The sequence below is a fragment of the Oryza glaberrima genome, chromosome 12 (genome assembly GCF_000147395.1).
Source record: "Oryza glaberrima chromosome 12, OglaRS2, whole genome shotgun sequence".
NCBI classification, from domain to species: domain Eukaryota; kingdom Viridiplantae; phylum Streptophyta; class Magnoliopsida; order Poales; family Poaceae; genus Oryza; species Oryza glaberrima.
In genome coordinates this window covers 6,751,041-6,771,231 of record NC_068337.1, presented here as the reverse complement: position 1 = coordinate 6,771,231, position 20,191 = coordinate 6,751,041, and the positions used below count along the sequence as shown (strand labels likewise).

At 40.8% G+C, this 20,191-nt stretch overlaps 1 protein-coding gene across 1 annotated transcript; it reads left to right on the top strand.

The window, feature by feature from the left end:
• Positions 1-6,100: 6,100 nt before the first annotated feature.
• Positions 6,101-19,684, top strand: LOC127757237 (exocyst complex component 5). The gene is made up of 24 exons (XM_052282712.1): positions 6,101-6,320; positions 6,416-6,613; positions 6,726-6,800; positions 7,964-8,065; positions 8,197-8,247; positions 8,342-8,447; positions 9,555-9,668; positions 9,738-9,829; positions 14,346-14,514; positions 14,604-14,680; positions 14,767-14,865; positions 14,974-15,064; positions 16,819-16,904; positions 16,991-17,167; positions 17,388-17,441; positions 17,530-17,658; positions 17,775-17,867; positions 17,945-18,091; positions 18,242-18,339; positions 18,412-18,496; positions 18,851-18,909; positions 18,986-19,084; positions 19,165-19,248; positions 19,336-19,684. Exons 1-24 carry the CDS (start codon positions 6,258-6,260, stop codon positions 19,406-19,408), a joined length of 2,421 nt encoding a protein of 806 aa, XP_052138672.1. The 5' UTR covers positions 6,101-6,257; the 3' UTR covers positions 19,409-19,684.
• The last annotated feature ends 507 nt before the right edge of the window (positions 19,685-20,191 follow it).

Genomic DNA, 20,191 nt, shown 5'->3' with positions numbered 1-20,191 from the left:
AGGGACCCGCCTGGCACCCCGTGCCGTAGTAGTCGCTGCCGGTGCCGCAGAATGCCAGAACCCCCACTTGCTGCATCACTAGTACGATGCGCACCCGCAGCTCTGCGCTATCGCCGTGCTCGCTAACACGGCCACCATCACTAGCACGACGGTCAGCAGCGAGAGCCTTCACGCCATGGCTGATTGGTTTGGTTGGTTATACTATGCTTGCGCTGAGTTTGCTGTGACTTTGTTATGTCAAGCTTCCGGTGGCTCGTGGCTTTATTAGAGGCGCAGAGTTGGCAGGCGCGCGATGTCGCGTCGTCTCCGCCGCCGTCGCCGCCCTCCTGCTCCCGCGTCGTCTCCGCGATGCAGGTGGAGTGGCCCCGGGGTGCAGTGAAGCGGCACAACGTTTGCCTCCAGGCTGCCGCCGGGCAGGGCCCCAATGACGCCATCAAGTTGGAAGGCGACTGCGCCTGCTTGAGTTCCCAACGCCTGGTCGACGATGACACTCGGCTTCCTGGACGACGCTAGCAGCGCGCCGTTCTTTGCGACGATGGAGACGGCCATGGACCCGGTCCCGAGGACCTCTTGAGGACATCTTGCATCAGTGTCACCGCCAACGAGGGCCATTGCGGTCACCGCCCGCCTCCTATTCTCCCGGCCCATAGCCGGCCGCCATGCGCCTCCGATTCTCCTATCCATCACTAGCCGTCCTTATCCCACCTCCACCGGTCAACAAGAAGTAGATGGAAAGGACCAGAGGAGAAAGAGGAAGAATAGAGGAAAGGGGAAAATGAGAATGGGATGACATGTGGGCCCCATCATTTTTATTTACTTTTCTGTAAAGATAAAAGGTGAGAAAGAGGATGACATATGGGGCCCACGTGGGTCCCACCCTTTTTAAAATTATTTTGTGTGTGAAACTGGCGCCATATTAGCCAAAACCACCATCTAAACCGCTGAGGGATCTCATCTGCATTGGTTTTGATAGTTGAGGAACCCGTGATATCTGGTTTTTCAATTAAAGGATGAAAATCGGATTCGTTGACAAGTTAAGAGATATCAGATGAACTTATTCCCCATCAGATCGGACAGCCATCCTCACTCCCGTGTCGGGCTGCTGCTGTTAACTGGGCCATGCACGCTTAATGGGCCATACAAGTAAGCTGAGCTGCACGCTGTGGAATAAGTTCACTTTAGGTCCCTCTATTTGTCGCCCAGTCCGATTTTCGTCCCTTGACCTCAAAACCGGGTATGACCTGTCCCCCAACTTACGAAAACCGGGCAAACGTGGTCCCTCGGCGGTTTTGAAGGCGGTTTTGGCTGACGTGGCACATACGTGGCTTGTTTGACTAGGTCTCCGTCCCACGTGGCATTGACGTGGCGCTTACATGGCAATTATATCTCAGCAAAATAATAAAAAGTGTGGCCCCACATGTCAGCTGCAAAAAGAAATAATTTTAAAATGGTGGGGCCATGTGGCCCCACATGTCAGCCTCACTCCTCTCTTCTTCCCTCTCCCTTCTCTCTTCTTCCCATTCCCCTCTCTCTCTTCTTCCCCGGCAGAGGACGGCGGAGCAGGTGAGCTTCGGAGGCGGCGGCGGGCGTGGTCGGCGCCGCCCCCCGACCGGAGCGCCGCCGGTCAGCGTGAAGGCGAGCAGCGCGGCGGCGCCCTGGAAGACGCCATCGACGCTGCCATCCGTGTCGCCGCCGCCGACCACCGGACCATCCGTGTCACCGCCGCCGACCTCCGCGCGTGCCGGGACCTCCGCTGACCACCGAACCATCCGTGCCGCCGCCACCGGACCATCCGTGTCGCCACCGCCGACCTCCGCGCGCGCCGGGACGGCATCACCGAGCGCCTCTACACCGCGCTCGTTGTCCTCCCGCCGCCTACGCCGCGCTCGAGCCGTGTCGAGCTCCCTTCTCTCCCGCCGGCGAGCTAGAAGGGCGGTAGACAGCTAGGCGAGCTCCCTGGCACAACCAATCGACCAAACAAATTCATATCTCTTCCTCTTTGATCTCTTCTCCCTGCTCAATCTCAAGAACGTACATTTTGTGTTCGACAAATTTTCATCAAGAAATCTCAAGAACACGTCGTGTTCAGGCAAAAGAAAGACAAGAGGTGATCGATGGCAATGGCCATGGCGAAGCTGTTCATCACCGAGCTGAGCACGACGATCACCTGCTCCTCCGCGGTGGTGTTCAAGGGCGCCGTCATGGCCGTCGTGCTCCTGCTCAGGCTGGTCCAGCTCCCGGGCTACCTCGGCTGCCTCCTCCTCCGCTCCATCAGAGCTGCCGTCGAGGGGGCCATGGCGGCCGCCACCGGGGACGCCGTTGCGGCGGCGGCGGACGCGCGGCGGGGTGGAGGGACGCCGCGTCGTCGAACAGCACCGCAGCGGTGGCATTCGTGCAGGCCGCCATAGGGAGGCCCGAGGCGCTGCTCGCTGAGATGCTCGCCATCTTCGGCCTCGTCGCCTTGCTTTCGTGCAGACCATCGTCCCGGCGCGCTCGAAGGGTGTCTGGGTGGTCGGTGGCGGTGACACGGATAGCGGCGTCGAAGAAGGCGGTGACGTGACGGAGAAGAAGGCGGCGACGCGACGGAGGAGAAGGAAGAAGAGAGGAGAGAGAGAGAGAAAGAAAAAAGAATAGAGAAAGAGGGGTAGTGAGGATGACAGGCGGGGTCCACACCACCATTTTTTTAATTATTGTGTGTGTGAAACTGACATGTGGGTCCCATAATTTTTATTATTTTTCGGATCGAATTGCCACGTAAGTGCCACGTCAATGCCACGTCAGATGAAGACCGAGTTAATTAGTCACGTAGGCGCCACCTCACCCAAAACCGGAGTCAAATACTGCCAAGGGACCTTATTTAAATGGTTTCGTAAGTTAGGGGACCTGTCGTACACGGTTTTGTGATCAAGGAACGAAAATCAGACTGAAAATCAGACTGGACGACAAATAGAGGAACCCAAAGTGAACTTATTCCGCACGCTGTGCTGCGCTCTTGCGTGTATCCTTCCTCGGGCTGTTTCTTGGCTGGGCCGGTAGGGCCGCTTACTCAGCAGTATAAATTGATTTATACACTTTCTTAGCTAATTTAAATTGTTGAAAATTATTTCAACTCATAGTTGTTCTTCTACCCAATGTTGAATTAATTATTAGTTATGTATTCATCCACATGTATCGTCATCCCTCATGTACTATAAGATTATCTTATATTGTTCGGCTACACTACAATTCTTGTTTGATTAGAACCTACAATAATTTTTCATCAGGTGTAGCGCACGGGTATTTTGCTAGTTTTTTAAATAATAGGTAGAGACGTCGATCCCCAAAGCATCTAATAAATAAGACGTGGTATTATAGGGCCTGTTTAGATCCCTACCAAAAATTTTACACCCTGTCACATCGAATATTTGAACACCTGCATGAAGTATTAAATATAGGCTAAAAAAATTACTAATTGCATAAATTGCGACTAATTTGGGAGACGAATCTTTTAAGCCTAATTGCTCCATGATTTGACAATGTGGTGCTACAGTAAACATTTGCTAATGATGGATTAATTAGGCTTAATAAATTCGTCTCGCAGTTTACTAACGGATTCTGTAATTAGTTTTTTTATTAGTGCCCGAACATCCATTGTGACACTCTGTATAATATCCGATGTGACACGCGAAAACTTTACACCTTTGGATCTGAACACCCCTATAGTCGTATATATATTTTTAATGGTAGACGACACACCCATCAATAGCGAGTATCAATTGTAACTTCATAAAATTCAAACTATACCAGTCCAATCCTCAAAGGTGATTATAAATGTAGGATGTACGTGTTAGTGTGTGTTTATAGAGATTAGTATATATGCATTTATATGTTGTCTATTTTTTTTAGAAAAAAGATAGATCAGATACAGGAACGAAGAAAATACCATAAACATTTATATGAACCTAGCAGTAATAGATCTGGTCAACGATGGGTGGTGAATGCGGAGGAAGCAGCAACGAAGCAGATGCAGAGAGGACAGAGGATGACCTTGACTGCGTGAAATCTTGATGGAGCGATCGCGGCGATCTCTTTCTCCGGGTACGTACGTACCTAACCGACCTAATTTTTCTCGTTCTTTTGCAATATCCTTTGCTTGAATTCATCCCTCGCTACAACAACATAGTTCTCTATTAGCACGCGCAAGTCTAGGGTGGATATCGAGCTGGCTCGGCTCAGCTCAGTTCGGTCTGACTCGTTAGGATAACGAGCTAGCTCGGCTCGTTATCCTAACGAGTTAGGAGACGGGCTCGGCTCGGCTCGTTCATCAACTCGAGCTAGCTCGTTTATCTCGCGAGCTAGAACAAAAACAGGAGCTGCAAAGAACAAAGAGGGCAAAATCTCACAGCTTTAATGTTTCAAAACAACAAATCCTCAAAATGTTGGTATAATGATACATCACGAGCATGCTACAGATCAATTGCTACAAATCAAATGCAATGGAGTGCCACATTAACCAACAACACAGCAAAAACCAATGGAATATTCCAGATCTGAAAATGCAAATAGAGGTTGATGAAGAAAGAATGCACAGATCGATGAGGGGCCAGCCACCTCCTTCCTCGGTGGTGGACTCCACGCTGCCCCGTCCATTGAGGGGCCAGCCACTAGGCGGGTGGCGGCTGGGCAGTTGGTCGCGCCGAGGTGGACTATGGCGATGGTGATGGTGGAGGCCGGCGATGGCAGGAGGTCGACGGACGCAAGGATTGGCGCCTGCTGGCCTGGGACAGCTATGAGGACTGTCGATGAGACGACGACACGACTTCATCGGTGGCGCTCTAGAGCGAAAGCAGAGGAGAGAAAAGGGATCGAGGATTCATGGATTCATCGATTCAGGAGGAGAGGACCTGCACCTGGGCAGTGGGCGACGGCGCACAACGCACTGCGGAAGGGGATCTGATGCGGTGAGGAGTGGGACTAGGGTTGTTATTGTCTTGGCTTGGGCCTTTGCTGTTGTCTTAGGCTGGGCCTTTGCTATTGTTTGTTGGAGTCCTGGCTCGTTAAGGCTCGCGAGCCAGCTCGAGCTGGCTCGTTATCTCTAAAGAGCTAAAATGCCAGCTCGGCTCGTTAGGAAAATCAAACGAGCCGAGCGAGCTAACGAGCCACGAGTTTCCTGTCCACCCCTACGCTGCGCAACTGAAAAAATGCACTATAATTTATATTAGACCAAGTCATGCACGGGCCGTTTGAGTGGCCTGTCGTGGGATGATGGGCCCGTTTGAAGAATCAGTGTTCCTATTGTGAATGATAATAAATTAACGGAATCACGGATTCAATCCGACGGGATGACAACCAAAGACGACGTACAAAAACATTTTAATTTTTTATAATAGTATAAGATAAGGTAGAAAGTTTTCTTAAAACATGGGTCATTTTGCTCTCTCCTATAACACATTACAAGTTTATAATAAAACTTAAGGTTAAGCCAGTTGCTTTGCAAATTTCCAATCGGAAGCTGCCAACAAAGGAAAATCCGGAGCAAAATCGACATTCGACATTGCCGATTAACCAACCTTCGGTGGTGTTTGAATCTCTTGAACACGTAAAATAAAGTGGTAATAACATGTGATTAATTAAAGTTTTAATTATTACAAACTTTAAAAATGAATTAATATGATATTTTAGAACAACTTTCATATATAAAGTTTTTACACGAAACGCATCGTTTAGCAGTTTGAAAAGCATGCCACGATAATCCAAAATTTTATCCTCTCCTAGTAGAGCAGGTACAATAGCATACTATTAGTTAGCTATAAACATATTTTAATGAAATGAAAGATGAGAGAGAAGAGCAGCGGGCTACAGATCTGTAGCCAGCTACAGCACGGACTCCAAGACGCAGCGTGTGTATGATAGGTGGAACTATATATTAATAATATAGTAAACAACTATGGTATAAATTAGTTATTAGATTGACTATAGATAAATTGGAAGCTACTAGTTAAACTTGCTCCCAGGAGAAACGAACAGGGCCGAACAGGAGCACGAGCACGAGCACGAGCAGAGAAGCTCGCTCCTCCCCTCCACGGTTCCCAACGTTCAACTCGACTCGAGTCGAGAGAGACTCGTCGTCATTAGCCCTGACTACTAGATCCGCCATTTCTCTCTCCCTCCCTCTCTCTCTCTCTCTCTCTCTCTCTTGTTCCGTCCGCCCCCAACCTCCCCCACCCAATTCGATCGCCTCCCCCACCCAGATCTCGCCGCCCGCCCGCCCGCCCGCCATGCCGTCGGCGACCGACCCCCCGGCGGCGCTCCCGCTAACCCTCGACCTCGACGACTTCAAGGTGAGAACAACTCGCCCCCGTCCTTCCCTCCTGCGATTTGGTGCGGCGGCGGCGGCGTCTGAGGTGTGTGCTGGTGCCATTGCGTGTGCGCCCAGGGGGACTTCTCGTTCGACGCGCTGTTCGGGACCCTGGTGGACGAGCTGCTGCCGGAGTTCCGCGGGGACGACGCGCCCGGGGCGCCCCCGCCCCCGCCGCCCGTGCTCGGGGCCGCGCCCCCCGTCTTCCCCGCCGTCGACGAGCTTCTGGGGCTCTTCAAGCACTCATGCAAGGAGCTCGTCGACCTCCGCCGCCAGGTCCGGTCATCGATCCCCTGTGCCCTGCCTGCCTCTATATGCGTGAGTTGATTGGGTGCCCCGCGGCGTTGTGCTGATGAGGTTGCTGGGTTATGTTTTCGAGTGTTGCTAGATTGACAAGAGGCTCCAGAATCTCAAGAAGGAGGTGGCCACGCAGGACGCCAAGCATCGCAAGACGCTCGGGGAGGTTAGCTTCTACAAACGCACGCTTCTTATAAATTCGTTGCTGTTAACAATATTTGCACGAAGACAAACAACCATCACATTGAATAACACTAGGAAAAAAGGATAAAACCAGAAAGACCCTATGGATACAGAAACAACAATTGGTTTCGTTTAGGGATATATCTGACAAATCCACAGTACAAAAGGAAATGTTTGTACTCCTTTTGCTCCTTCTGGTAATGATAATCGATCTGTCATCCTGTTAACCACAGTTAAATCAAGTGCAAATCCATTGCAATTTAAATTCTGTTATGCACATTGTATAGATGTAATTGCATAGTTAATACACATTCTTTACGAGAAAATATTCTGCTCATAAATGTTGCTTCACATCTCTGGCCTGCATATTCTGTTAGACCTGTTCACTTTGTTTATTTCTCCCAAAAAACCAGTTAAACCAATCTCTTGGAAAATTTCATTGATAGTAAACTGGGAAGCTGATGTTCAGAATGACAGAATGTAGAGCATTAGGGAAACAATTAACAGTATAAAAGCTTCTGTACCAGAGTACTTGTTGGCATTTTTTTTCTAGGTATTTGGTTATAAAATGCCTTTCTTGTTACGGACAGTATCTGATGAAGGTTGTAGTTTGATTAAAAAACTCTGCTGCATGTTAATTACTGCTTTTTTGCACAACGGCTCCTGGTGTGTTATGTGGTTGTTTACTCCAACAGTTCCTTTCTATTATTTATCTTTTGTGATTATATAAATATAAATGAACAATGTAGTCCTTCCTCATTTGGTATCCTGGAAAAATGACAATATAATATAATGAATTTTTTTCTTCTGAAAACTACTGTTATAAATTCAAAATATATGAGCTGGGTAAAAAAAAAAATGGTATTCCCGCTCTTGTAGCTACATTTTCCCATAGCCACATGAACCCTCTGAATTAGATTCCATTTTTTGATTGACCATGTTTTGTTCTATACCTGAGAAGAGTTGTTTTTAGGGGAGCATAATATGATATATTATAATGAAAGTTTTAAGCTCCATTCTGGAGGTAAGGACTGTTTATTAGTTGTAGCGCTGAAACATATTCCTGGGATATATTGTTGAACACTTGAACTACTAATTCTTGCTTATTTTTCATTTTCATTGTTCCTTTGTTTTTGTTTACTCCAGCTTGAGAAAGGTGTGGATGGTTTATTTGATAGCTTTGCTAGGTTGGATTCCCGTATTTCTAGTGTTGGCCAAACAGCTGCCAAAATTGGTGATCATTTACAGGTAATCTTCTCTTACTCAATATCTATGATTGCAATTGTTACATATACTCGCTGATCGTGACATTACTCTTTGATATAATTTATCGGAACTTGCTTAGTTTTCATACTGAACATTTGTTTTCTCATTTTTAGAGTGCAGAATCCCAGAGGGAAACTGCTAGTCAGACAATAGATCTCATCAAGGTAATGTAGTTGCTTGACATTACTAATGTTCTTTCGTCCAATACTTTTTCATGACCCGTGACCTCATTTTAAACAAAATATACTTCTTTTGCAGTATCTGATGGAGTTCAACAGCACACCAGGGGATCTTATGGAACTTTCTCCTTTATTTTCTGATGACAGTCGTGTTGCTGAGGCAGCTTCAATTGCACAGAAATTGCGTAAGCTCACAACATTTTTGTCTCACGGGATCAACACAATGTTTAGCAGTTTTCTGTTGCACCTTACATTCTTTTCATATCCCTGTTACTGCGTCTGTGTACAGATTCTGTTTGTTCCAGATACATGCCCTACTAATTTCATATATTTATGGAGTTGCATGTGTCTAATTTTTTTGATCAAAAGACAGTGGGGGAGGCCCCCACGGTATATATTATATAAGGGAAAAATATTTACAAAAGAAGAAACAAGATAAAAAGAAAAGGACTAAGCCGATTACAACTGATCAATCCATGATTGTACTAAAGGTCTGTTACTTTTCTTGAGTCTATTAAATGTAGGCTCAAATCAGACTTCAAAATCTTCACCCAATTAGAAACAGAGGGCTGTATGCCTTGGAAAATTAGCCCATTTCTTTCTTTCCAAATACTCTAAGCAGCAAGCAGGAACAGCTCCATGAAACATCGATGCGGGAATGAAGAACGTTGTGTTTGTAGCATTTGATGGAACTCCAATGAAGTATCCCAACACCAGCCCAGTCTATTCCAACAAGCTTTACTGAAATCACATTTACTCTGTCCATGAATAAGAGCCAGCTAAAAACTTTTATTTTCATGTTAACCTTACTCTGCCAGATCCATTTAAAAGTAGAAGAGGGTGACACGGACCAAAAATTGAGCTTATAGAAATGCTGCGAAGTGTATTTTGGAGACCCCCAAATATATAACCAAGAATCATTGGATTCCAGGAGAGTGATAGACTGATTATCAAGCATGTGTCTAATTTTTATGAGGTCTTTTAATATGGTAGTATGGTACCTTACTACTGCTTGAAACAACAATGGTTAATGTAATGACTTCAGCTGCCGTGAAAATATATTCTGCTCCTTCTGATGGGCATCACAGTTATGATTATGTGCAGTCAATTGTATATGCTAAATCTGTAAAACATATATATTTTTTGGCTGTAGAGCTGGAGAGCACAGCTATTATTGATTTTTGAAGGAGAACTCCTTCAAGCTTCAAATAGTTGATTTACTATTTGGTTTTGGGCCCAGCATGTTCTTTCATAATATGATGTTTAACGGTTTGCATGTTTTGTTAATGTAGGTTCATTTGCCGAGGAGGATGTTGGTAGACATGGTGTACCATCAGCTGTTGGTTCTGCTAATGCAAGTCGTGGTTTGGAGGTTGCTGTTGCAAATCTTCAAGAGTATTGTAATGGTCAGTTCACTTTTAGCCTTTGTGTTACTAGTTTGTTGAATCTAGTTTTGAATGATCATCTTTATTCAGAATTGGAGAATAGATTGTTAGCTCGGTTTGATACTGCATCACAGAGGCGGGAGATGTCTACGATGGCAGAATGTGCTAAAATTTTGTCACAGGTGTGTATTCTGTGCATAGGACATGATAGTATTTGTCTCGTTCTCAGGTTTTCTTCTTGAAAGAAAAAACATCAATTTCATTCCATTACAATGGAGGTCTACTAGTATAGGACTATTAGAGAGAGCAAGGTTAACACAATGGTCACTGTTCTTCTTTTGCAACTTTTCTTTCAGGTGCAAAACAACAACTTACAATATTCAAATAAAAAATGGGCTAGACAGACAGTTTTGATTTTTTAGATAACTAGGAAGGAAGCCCTCGCAGATGCGTGGGCAATTTATTTTTTGTTTATATAAAAAAAATACTGAAAAAAGTCATATATCATCATATTAACTATAAGAACAATAGATTACCTCATAAACTTACCATAAAAGAAGGAAATATTTATACCGTGAAATAGACCATATAATTTGATATAGTAAATGATAGTGTCTATCATATTCAAACAAAAATCACTTTGTTTTGGTTATATGTAAACTTACCTATCATCATCCTTTGCAACAATGATGTTTTATTTTTCCCTTATATTTTTTTCTTAAATTTCCTCCTATTTATTGGAGCATCACATGACATCTTACAAGTGTTTGTAGAAGTATAAGAACTCTATTGCTCATACTCACAATCTACTTGTAGTCAACTATTGTTTGTTGTGATTTTGTGACATCCTCTACTTATCTATCATTTTTTTGTTAATGGGTTCCCACTTAGAATCATCCTATATCTTCGGTGCTTGATGACGCATGTGCTTACTGGATGTCAACTGATTACTAAGTGCATTGTGCATGGATGTATCATAAACAATATAACTTGACGATTGTTGACACTGGTTTGTATATAGAACTTATTACATAGGATTTATCGGGGACATACGATTGATATATTATACTATTCTTGATTCACAAAGTATATTATATACTACATATTTAGTTTTAGTGCATAAGTAATAAATTTATGGTTAAGTTCTAAAGTGCTTATTGGAGTGCCTACTTCGTTATTTACCATGACCACGTTTACCGAATTGCTAAATGGTGCGTATTTTACAAAATATTTTTTATTATAGAAATTTTGTAAAAATACAAATAACTCCATTTTCAAGCTTCTATAATACTCGATTAATCTTGTGCTAATGACTTGTGTCTTTTCGTGTGCCCTGTATAAGCTAAGTTAATGAGCTAGATCAAACGAAGGCTAAGTGGGAGAAAAGGGATATTGACATGGTGTCAAATGAATATATTTGATCTTCAATTTTCTAATAATATATGAATAGAGTAAACACATAATACATAAAAATATATTTATGATAAATTTAGTAACATCCTTTTGCCATATCAGTATTTTTTACAATAGAGAGTTAGTAATTTTTGAAATTCTACACACACTTGAAGTTGTTTTTATTTTGGAAAATGTAAGTCTAATTTAACTATAACATAATCTATACTTTTAATTTATCTATACTTTTTTATGGGTGTTTCAATGACATGCGCCTAATTTGAATATAACTCAAAATAGCATATATTTTTACAACTTAAAGCATAGTTAATATTAGTTTGAATTACTAGTTTGGTTTTCCATCTAATCTAAATGATGAGAAGAAGAAAAAAGAAAAAAAAAGGATGTGGGACCCGGTGTGTGTACGTACTGTACATAGGAATAGCTGTGTATGTACTCTACGTAGGTACCTACTTTTGTTAAGAAGGAATACCTACATACCAACGTGCATGTATATTGGCCGGTAGTGGCATTATGATGTGGGCCTTTTAACAGATAAATTTAATTAGTACTTTTTAAGATAGATCTAATAGTTGAAAATAATGGGTCCACCAGATTAAATGCAAACCGATTGGTCGGATGTTTTGCTTTTTTTTATACATTTTCTATGATTTATTAGTGCCACATGGCGGTCTATGAGCATTTATACGGTACTAGTGACGGATTATAAGCGTTTGTAGAAAGTTTATCCTCTTGATTACTTTTTCTCCCTTTTTCTCTTTATGAAAATATTTGCAACAATAATTTTTAAATAACCACAACCTTCTAAATTTTATATTTATTTGTAACAATATATTTTAACTCGTCATAATTTTTAACTTTTAAATGATACACTCGTTTTTTTATCTATTTAGACCATTGTGTTATTTATGATAAAAATCACAATTAGAATTTATACGTATGTTATCTACTTCACTCGTAAAATGTATATTCTTCTAAGTTCTATTCAATCCATGTCATTCAAACGTATATGAAAAATTATAAAAAGAAAGTGACTGTATATTATTTCATCCAGTACCACTTCACTTGCATGCATAAACAAAATAGATGGTGACTATATATTGTTAGATCGACTTTTTAAAGTCTATTTTCAAAGAAGAATGCCCGCGCAGCTGAAAACATATATTTTCAAATCATATATTTTTGTTGTACGTTTTTTTACCATATTTGTGGGGTAATAAGTTTTGTTTTTCTACTATAGAAAATACTATTTTTAAAAAAACATCTATTTTTGTCTACTGACGGATAGCATACATGCATTTTTTTTCTAGTGAACCGTACCTTTTTAATATTTTTTATCATACGTACGTACGTTTTTTAAATAAACGGTACCTAAAGTTTCTGTTTTTTTCCATTGTGCGTTCGTACGTAGATTTTCCGGTATATATGGTTTCAACGTACAGTGTGGTACTACTATTTTGGCTTCATAGCTGCACGTATATTTGCTTATTTTTTTTAAGCGAACAGTACATAAGGGTTTATATCCGATCGGAATATACGTTAATTTTTCTCGTAAAAATTTCTCCTGTATAAAGCTTATACATTAAGGGTGTAGCAATGACTTTTCAAATAGATCTAATCTAATGGTGTAAAATAACGGGCCACCAATTTATTTGAATACCACGTGGCGATTTAGGAGCGTTTGTAGGAACGCCACATGGCGGATTAGAAGCGTTTGTAGGGAGGTTAATGGACTTTTAGTATATAATAGATGGATGAAAAATCCGACCTCTACATCCACAAGGATGTACACAGCCAAAAAGTTCATACAAGAGTACTAAGACTCGCAACCCATTACATGGGACAAAGCTTTCGAAACACACTGATTAAGCAACAAAGAGAGATAACAAGACTGAGCTTTAATTCTCTTTCTAAAGTTCCAACTGTATTTAGAAAAGAACTCCAAAACTCTCATCTCTGATCTCTATCATCTTGCAATAATGCTTTATCATGTTACCATCATCCTTTTTAAGCAACAACGACCAGTGCCTTGCGCAATGCATTCCCCTGAAGATTACCTGCAAAAAGGAGTTAGTATTGGAGCCACTGAAGACCACATCATTTCTATTTAACCATACTGCCCAACACAATGCAGCTATACCCACGAACATCTGATATTTTAGCCTAGGATCGCATTCCATATACATCTTGCCATAGTAATACATAAGCTCTTTATGCATTGAGCTAACAGTAAAAAAACCATTCTTAGCGACCTTCCAAGTGAAAGAATCATTTCGCTCCTACAAACTCACATATACCACTTTGGCCACTATCTCATACAAGCTTTCAAGTTATCCCCCACAAGTGCCCTTCTAAAAGAGACATTCAAAGGTATCCTCCCCAACACATTTGTAACAACTGCATTTCTGTTTCCAACTACATTATATAGTGACGGATACTTGTCCAAGGATTGATCCCCCAACCAACAATCCTCCCAGAATCTTACCTGCGTGCCACGTTGCACCTTAAATGCCCTGCACGATAGAAAGGTGTCCTTAACCGCATTAAGCCAGATGAATGATAGTTTTTCTCACCAAATACTTTTTCTTAAGCAAACTCTGCCAGATCCCTTCCTCATTAATGAGCTTATACAACCACTTAGCAAGCCCTTGTTTTGTATCTCCAGATTTTGAATCCCTAGACCCCCCACATTCCTTAGATCTGCATAGAACAATCCATCTGGCTAATCTGTACTTTTTCTTTGTTCATCACATTGCCCAAAAAAATCTGGATCTATAATAGTCCAGCTTCTTTAAGATACCTTCAGGCACTTCAAAGAAGGACAACATGAACATCGCTAGACTACTCAAAACTGAGTTAATAGACAGACAGTTTTGATGGCCTGACATATGCTAGTTCAGGCCATTGTATGCAGGAAAATATGTTGAAGGGTTGTTTTTGGGCCCTTTCAGTGTTGGTTAGACTTGTTTATCTTACATTACAAGCCAGCATACCACTCTTAGTTACATGCTCAACTGTCTTGCTGATCAGATATCCCCTGAAGCTGTTAGGAGAAATCTAGCATATGAGGATTTACAAACTTATGATTAGTTGCGCATAATAAATCCTTCCATTGGCTTCCAAGTTGAAATTTTGTGAGTTCAATTTCAACCTGAAAATAAGCTATCTGTCTGGCCCTTTTTATACCTTCTTTCTGATAATTTGTGAGTAAAGGAATGCAGTATATCTGTATGTTTCAAGGATTCATTTTTTTCAACAAAGTTATTTATGCTACATTAATTGCAGTTCAACCGCGGAACCAGTGCTATGCAACATTATGTTGCAACACGGCCAATGTTTATTGATGTGGATATTATGAGCATTGATATTCAAGTTGTTCTTGGTGAGGAGGGGCCACAAGCTGACCACATTTGTATTGCAGAGGGCCTCTCTGTATTGTACAAGGAAATTGCAGGTAGTGAAAAGTTTGATGATTATTGTTTACAAGTTGATAGTTCAAAGATATACATTTATAGTAATCTGACAATCATACTGCTGCTTCAGATACTGTGAGGAGAGAAGCAACTACAATAATGGCTGTATTTCCTTCTCCAAATGAGGTCATGTCAATTCTTGTGCAGGTATGTCTCCTTGAGCTGTGATTTCTAAGTGATGACCATGTGTTTATGACATGCATAAAGTAAGACTACTGTACTTTGCTTTTCAGAGAGTTTTAGAACAAAGGGTAACAGCAATTCTTGATAAACTTCTTATTAAGCCCTCTCTTGCTAACTTACCTCCTATAGAAGAGGGTGGTCTTCTGCATGTAAGCACCGTGTACAATATTATACTTCCAAATTATATATAAATATATATATTGCCAATCCTTTACCGTAGCATGATAGATCTCATTCCTATCAAATGGAAATGGCAGTATCTCAGAGTTCTGGCGGTAGCATATGACAAGACAAAAGAACTTGCTAAAGAGTTGCAATCTATCGGTTGTGGGGATTTGGACATTGAAGGTATCTTGTATCACACAACGTTTTATTTTGTTCTTCATCCTTTTTTTTTTGGTACATAACAACTGTACATCTGTTCTTTATCCAGTTGCTATTTTGGATTCTTCGAAACTAGATACACCCTAGGACGTTTTTTAAGTAGAGGTGGTTTTCCTAGTTCATACTCTTATTACACATATTTTGTTGAAAAAACGTCACTTAGGCCCTGTTCATTTTAGCTTAAGATTTTTGTAATCTAGATTATTTAGCCAAATTACTATAAGCTGGATTATGTAAGCTAGACTAAAATAAGCTGTGAGCTGTTTGTTTCTCTGGATTATTTGGAGGCATGGATTACTAGGTTTGAAAGGGTAAAGTCTATAATGCCCTCAGCTATTTTGGATGCCTTATTCATCCTTTTGTCACTGTATACAACAAATACATAATTTGAAGTAGCTAAAAATTATTGTCATATTAATAAATAAAAAATCATGAATATTTTGTTTGTACAATAGGTTGAACACCAATTCTCGATTTGTTCTGGAGTGGGGGATAGGAAAGAAAAATATGGTGAGAGCTGAGAGGTACAGAAGGCAGTGGTGGGAAATTTCTTTCAAGTATCTAAGGGCAGTGGGTCTTTAGCCACCCAATAATCTGAAAAAGCACCTTTGGAGGAGATTACCAGATTATAGTAATCTATCTGTTTGTTTCAGATTACTCCTAATAAGTTGGATTATAATAAGCTTAAGCTGAATCAAACAGGGCCTTAATTAGATCCACAACCATGTAACTTACCTAATTGAAGTTCATGCTTGCGAAAAACCACTGTCATTTTGATCAAAACCACCATGGCATATGGTTTAGGATGCTATGTGTCCGATTATTGAAAAATAGTCAATTTTGCAGTTCAGGGTGTAAAATGGGCTTTACCCTAATTTATTCTAGCAGTTTTAAAATAATAGTCTTTTGGCTTGGTCTATCAGATGCCCTGTAAATGCTGAGAAAAATTTATTTTTGCCACCCGTTGCCACTCTTCTGTTAGTACTCATTTCTCTTATTCTATTATCATTGGTCAATGTCACTTGACCATTAGATATGCCCCCCCTAATACCATTATGCCCTTATGAAGCTAAATTATAGTTGAAATAGAAAATAAAGGAAAAATACAATTTATCTTTACCTTTTGAAATTCGTACAAAAAATATAGCAGAAAAAATGTTCAATTAGTTAGAAAAGTTTTACATGTGTCTTGAAATAAAATATTTAAAGGAAAATAGTTTCTCCTATCTATTTATAAATTTGCTTGCAGATATCCTGGTATAAATTATTTTTACAGACCAATCATTCTCATGGTTCTTTTTTATGAAAATAGTAAAATTAGTGTAATTCCCTTGTTTATGTTTTTCTGAAAATTTTATATCGTTTAGGTGGCCACAATTTGGTTTTCTTGATATTTTATATTTTTTGTTTAAATTTCAAGTGCTATTTTAGTTTGGAACTTTGGTCTGTTAGAAGCAAACTTATAGTAACTGCCAGTGAGATTGCGATGGCAAAACAAAAAGGTTCACTAATGGAAGAATGGTAAAAGAAAGAACTGCACTTTTTTGTTGCCAATAGAGAGAACATGATTGTAATGAGTGGCAAAAAGGAAAATTTCCCTTATTTAATGTATCGAATTAAAGTAGTTCGATTCAATGACCATACTTTTACATTTGGAATGCAGTTGCTTATTTGTTGATTGCTGTCATGATTCTCATTTTGTTCAATGACCATACTAGGTCTCACTGAATCCATATTTGTTTCCCACAAAGATGAGTACACAGAATTTGAACAGGCATCACTCAGACAACAATACCAATCAAAGGTTGTCACTCTTTGCATTTGTAGGATGTCAAAATTTCAAATGTAAATTTCAAGTACCGTAATTTTCAAAATTGAACTGTTCTGCAGATGGCTGAATTGAGAGCTGAGGCCAAGCAGCAATCTGAGTCAACTGGCACAATTGGACGTTCAAATGGAGCGGCTGTGACTACATCACTTCAGCAGCAGATATCAGTTACTGTAGTGACTGAATTTGTTCGCTGGAATGAGGAAGCAATATCTAGATGCACACTGTTGTTTTCTCAGGTTGAGCTGATTTTTCATCCCATTTATTGTGTGGGCTTGATATAGAGTTTCTTATTCTGAATGTCTTGTGCAAAATGGACCAGTATGAACAAACATGTTATTTTGAAATTCAGAGGGCCCTCCGTTCTTATTGGCAAGACTTTCAAATTTTGAAATTAGTTTGACAGTTGCGTTAGTATATTCTCTTGTCAAGACTAATTTGAATTATTATTGTTTGCAGCCTGCTACTGTTGCAGCTAATGTGAGATCCATATTTGCATGCTTGCTTGATCAAGTGAGTGAAGAACTGCATACAGTAATAATTTTTGAAAGTCTTTAGAAATGTTGGGCACATCTGATTAGATTGTTGTTTCACCATATAGGTAAGCCAATATTTGACTGAAGGGCTTGACCGTGCTAGAGAGAGTTTAAATCATGCAGCAACTCAACGGGATAGATATGTCATTGGAACAAGTGTTAGTAGAAGGGTTGCTACTGCTGCTGCTAATGCTGTATGTCTGCTTTCCAATGGTTTAATCTACCATTCATTTTTGGCAATCACACCCCATTTGTATACGAAATTTATCATTGAATGAAAGATGCAGCTAGGCTTGAAATATTTTTTCAGGCAGAGGCGGCAGCTGCTGCAGGTGAGAGTAGCTTTAGATCCTTCATGATTGCTGTGCAGCGTTGTGCTAGCAGTGTGGCTATTCTTCAGCAGGTAATATGCAGAGTCCACTAAACTTTACACTAAGCTGCCAAACGATGAACCATGCTGATTTTCCTCCTCCTCTCCAGTACTTCTCAAATACTATATCTCGGCTCCTGCTGCCTGTGGATGGTGCCCACCCCTCAGCTTGTGAAGATATGGGATCAGCAGTATCTGTTGTTGAGGCTGCTGCCCACAAAGGACTGCTACAGTGTATTGATACCGTCATGTCTGAGGTTCGCTCCTATCTCATTACAGGCACACTGTTAGGTGTTTGTGTCTTGTTAGTTTGACATTCATGATCAGCGAATCAGATATGTTACTTTTGGTGTCACTGTGCATCTTCAACGTTTGGTTAAGTGTGTGCTTCTATCGTTGCTTGACAGGTTGAAAGATTGCTGTCTTCAGAACAGAAGGCTACAGATTATCGAACACCAGATGATGGAGCTGCACCGGATCATCGACCAACCAATGCTTGCATAAGGTGTTCTTTTATTTGCTCACCTAATATGTCCAATACAACTAAGCCTAACTATATGATTATCTGTTATTTCAGAATTGTAGCCTATCTATCTCGTGTTCTCGAGGTTGCATTCAGTGCTCTAGAAGGTCTCAATAAACAGTCCTTTTTGACTGAGCTGGTATGTAAATCTTAACTTCAAAATTGTTTTTATGTTTTCATGAACTAAGAATATGAGAAACCAATATATTACGAGATTAGAATAGTGCACTATTGTATATTTATTATGCACATTCATTACTCCTTATCATGTACAGAGCTGCTTTCTGCCCTGTGCATATTATCTTGCAGAATGAACTTCCCATAGTTGTCTTATCAAATTTAAATTGGCTACCAGTAATAAATTTGTGTTATAAGCTAATACATCCAAGTATCTGAGTGTATGGTGCTAATTTTGTGCTGTACTTTTATACTCTATGCGATGTTTAAATGACATGGAAAGTACATACCATAAATAATCTGAGCTTTGCCTTAGGGAAATCGCTTGCATAAGGGGCTACTCAATCATTGGCAGAAGTTCACATTTAGTCCCAGGTATCCTTGTGTCATTTTGCACATTCGAAAGGGTTATCTTGTCAAATGCTGACCAATGTCCTATTAATTTTTGCAGTGGTGGGTTACGGCTGAAACGTGATATCACTGAGTACGGGGAATTCGTTCGTAGCTTCAATGCCCCATCGATAGATGAAAAGTTTGAACTGCTTGGAATGTGAGTGCGCCTTGTATCTTGTTATTTCTCAGATGGTTCTCTAAGTCGTCCCTAATATAATTTCTATTGCTTATTTGCAGCATGGCCAATGTATTCATCGTTGCTCCTGAAAGTCTAGCTTCCTTATTTGAAGGAACCCCCAGTATCCGGAAAGATGCCTTGCGGTACCGTATCTTGCATAGTATAACATGATAGTTTCCTATCGACCACTTTTATTAAACTTGATGCTAAATTTGGGATCTGAATTGCAGGTTCATTCAACTCAGGGACGACTATAAGACAGCAAAAATCGCTTCCATGCTAAACAGTATCATGGCTGAATAGTGTCACGTCAAGAAGCAGTATGTTTGAGCCGCATTCACACTTTCTGCTGCCTATCAAGCTTCAAGTCTATGAAATGATTCAGTGCCCTCCAAATGATTTTGACCATCCATGTCGCCTGTATAGCACAGATTCATGATTATGTTAATTCTTTGGGTTTTCTTTGTTCCATTTTTTTCCCTATCCTATTTTGGGCTTGCATTTGTACATGCCGTATCAGTCTCTCTAAATATGACCATTGTACCAAGTGGCATAAGTAGTATTTAACGTTCAGTTGTTCATGATTGTATCACGCGCGACGACGCAGTTGGTAGGGTTGGTCAGCCTCTGTGCCGTACCATTCAACGATTCAAGTGTGGTTGATGCAATTCAGCTCGCTGGTAGTGTACTATATGTCAGCATAGGTTGATGTGATTCATGCAAAATAACCGCACAAAGCAACCACCTTGTACCAAAACTATGTTCGTCATCAGGTAGTGGCTCTACTCGGCTCAAGAGGATGCGTGTGCACAAGTTTATTTGTTAGATTTCATTTTTCAATCACATAAAATTGCATATTGCAAAGTCTGTAGACGGTAGAAAGTTGAATATATCACCCCTTCCTTGCCTCTGTCCTAATGTGAAATTCGAAAGTGAATAAGGTTATATTCAACCTTTCTGTTTTGAGTAATACATTCTTCTACGGTAGGATTAACTATGTTTTGGAGATAGCCGAATGCCCATTCTTATAGGTCACATAGGTCACATATGTCACATCCTAATTGAACTAGGATGTCACACAAATAT

What these genes read in the sequence shown, in the direction of transcription:
- LOC127757237 (XM_052282712.1), top strand. Translation starts at nt 6,258, where the DNA reads ATGCCGTCGGCGACCGACCCCCCGGCGGCGCTCCCGCTAACCCTCGAC. An exon ending in TCTTCAAGAGTATTGTAATG is followed by an intron (nt 9,669 to 9,737) that starts GTCAGTTCACTT and finishes ATCTTTATTCAG; the next exon opens with AATTGGAGAATAGATTGTTA. An exon ending in GACAACAATACCAATCAAAG is followed by an intron (nt 16,905 to 16,990) that starts GTTGTCACTCTT and finishes ACTGTTCTGCAG; the next exon opens with ATGGCTGAATTGAGAGCTGA.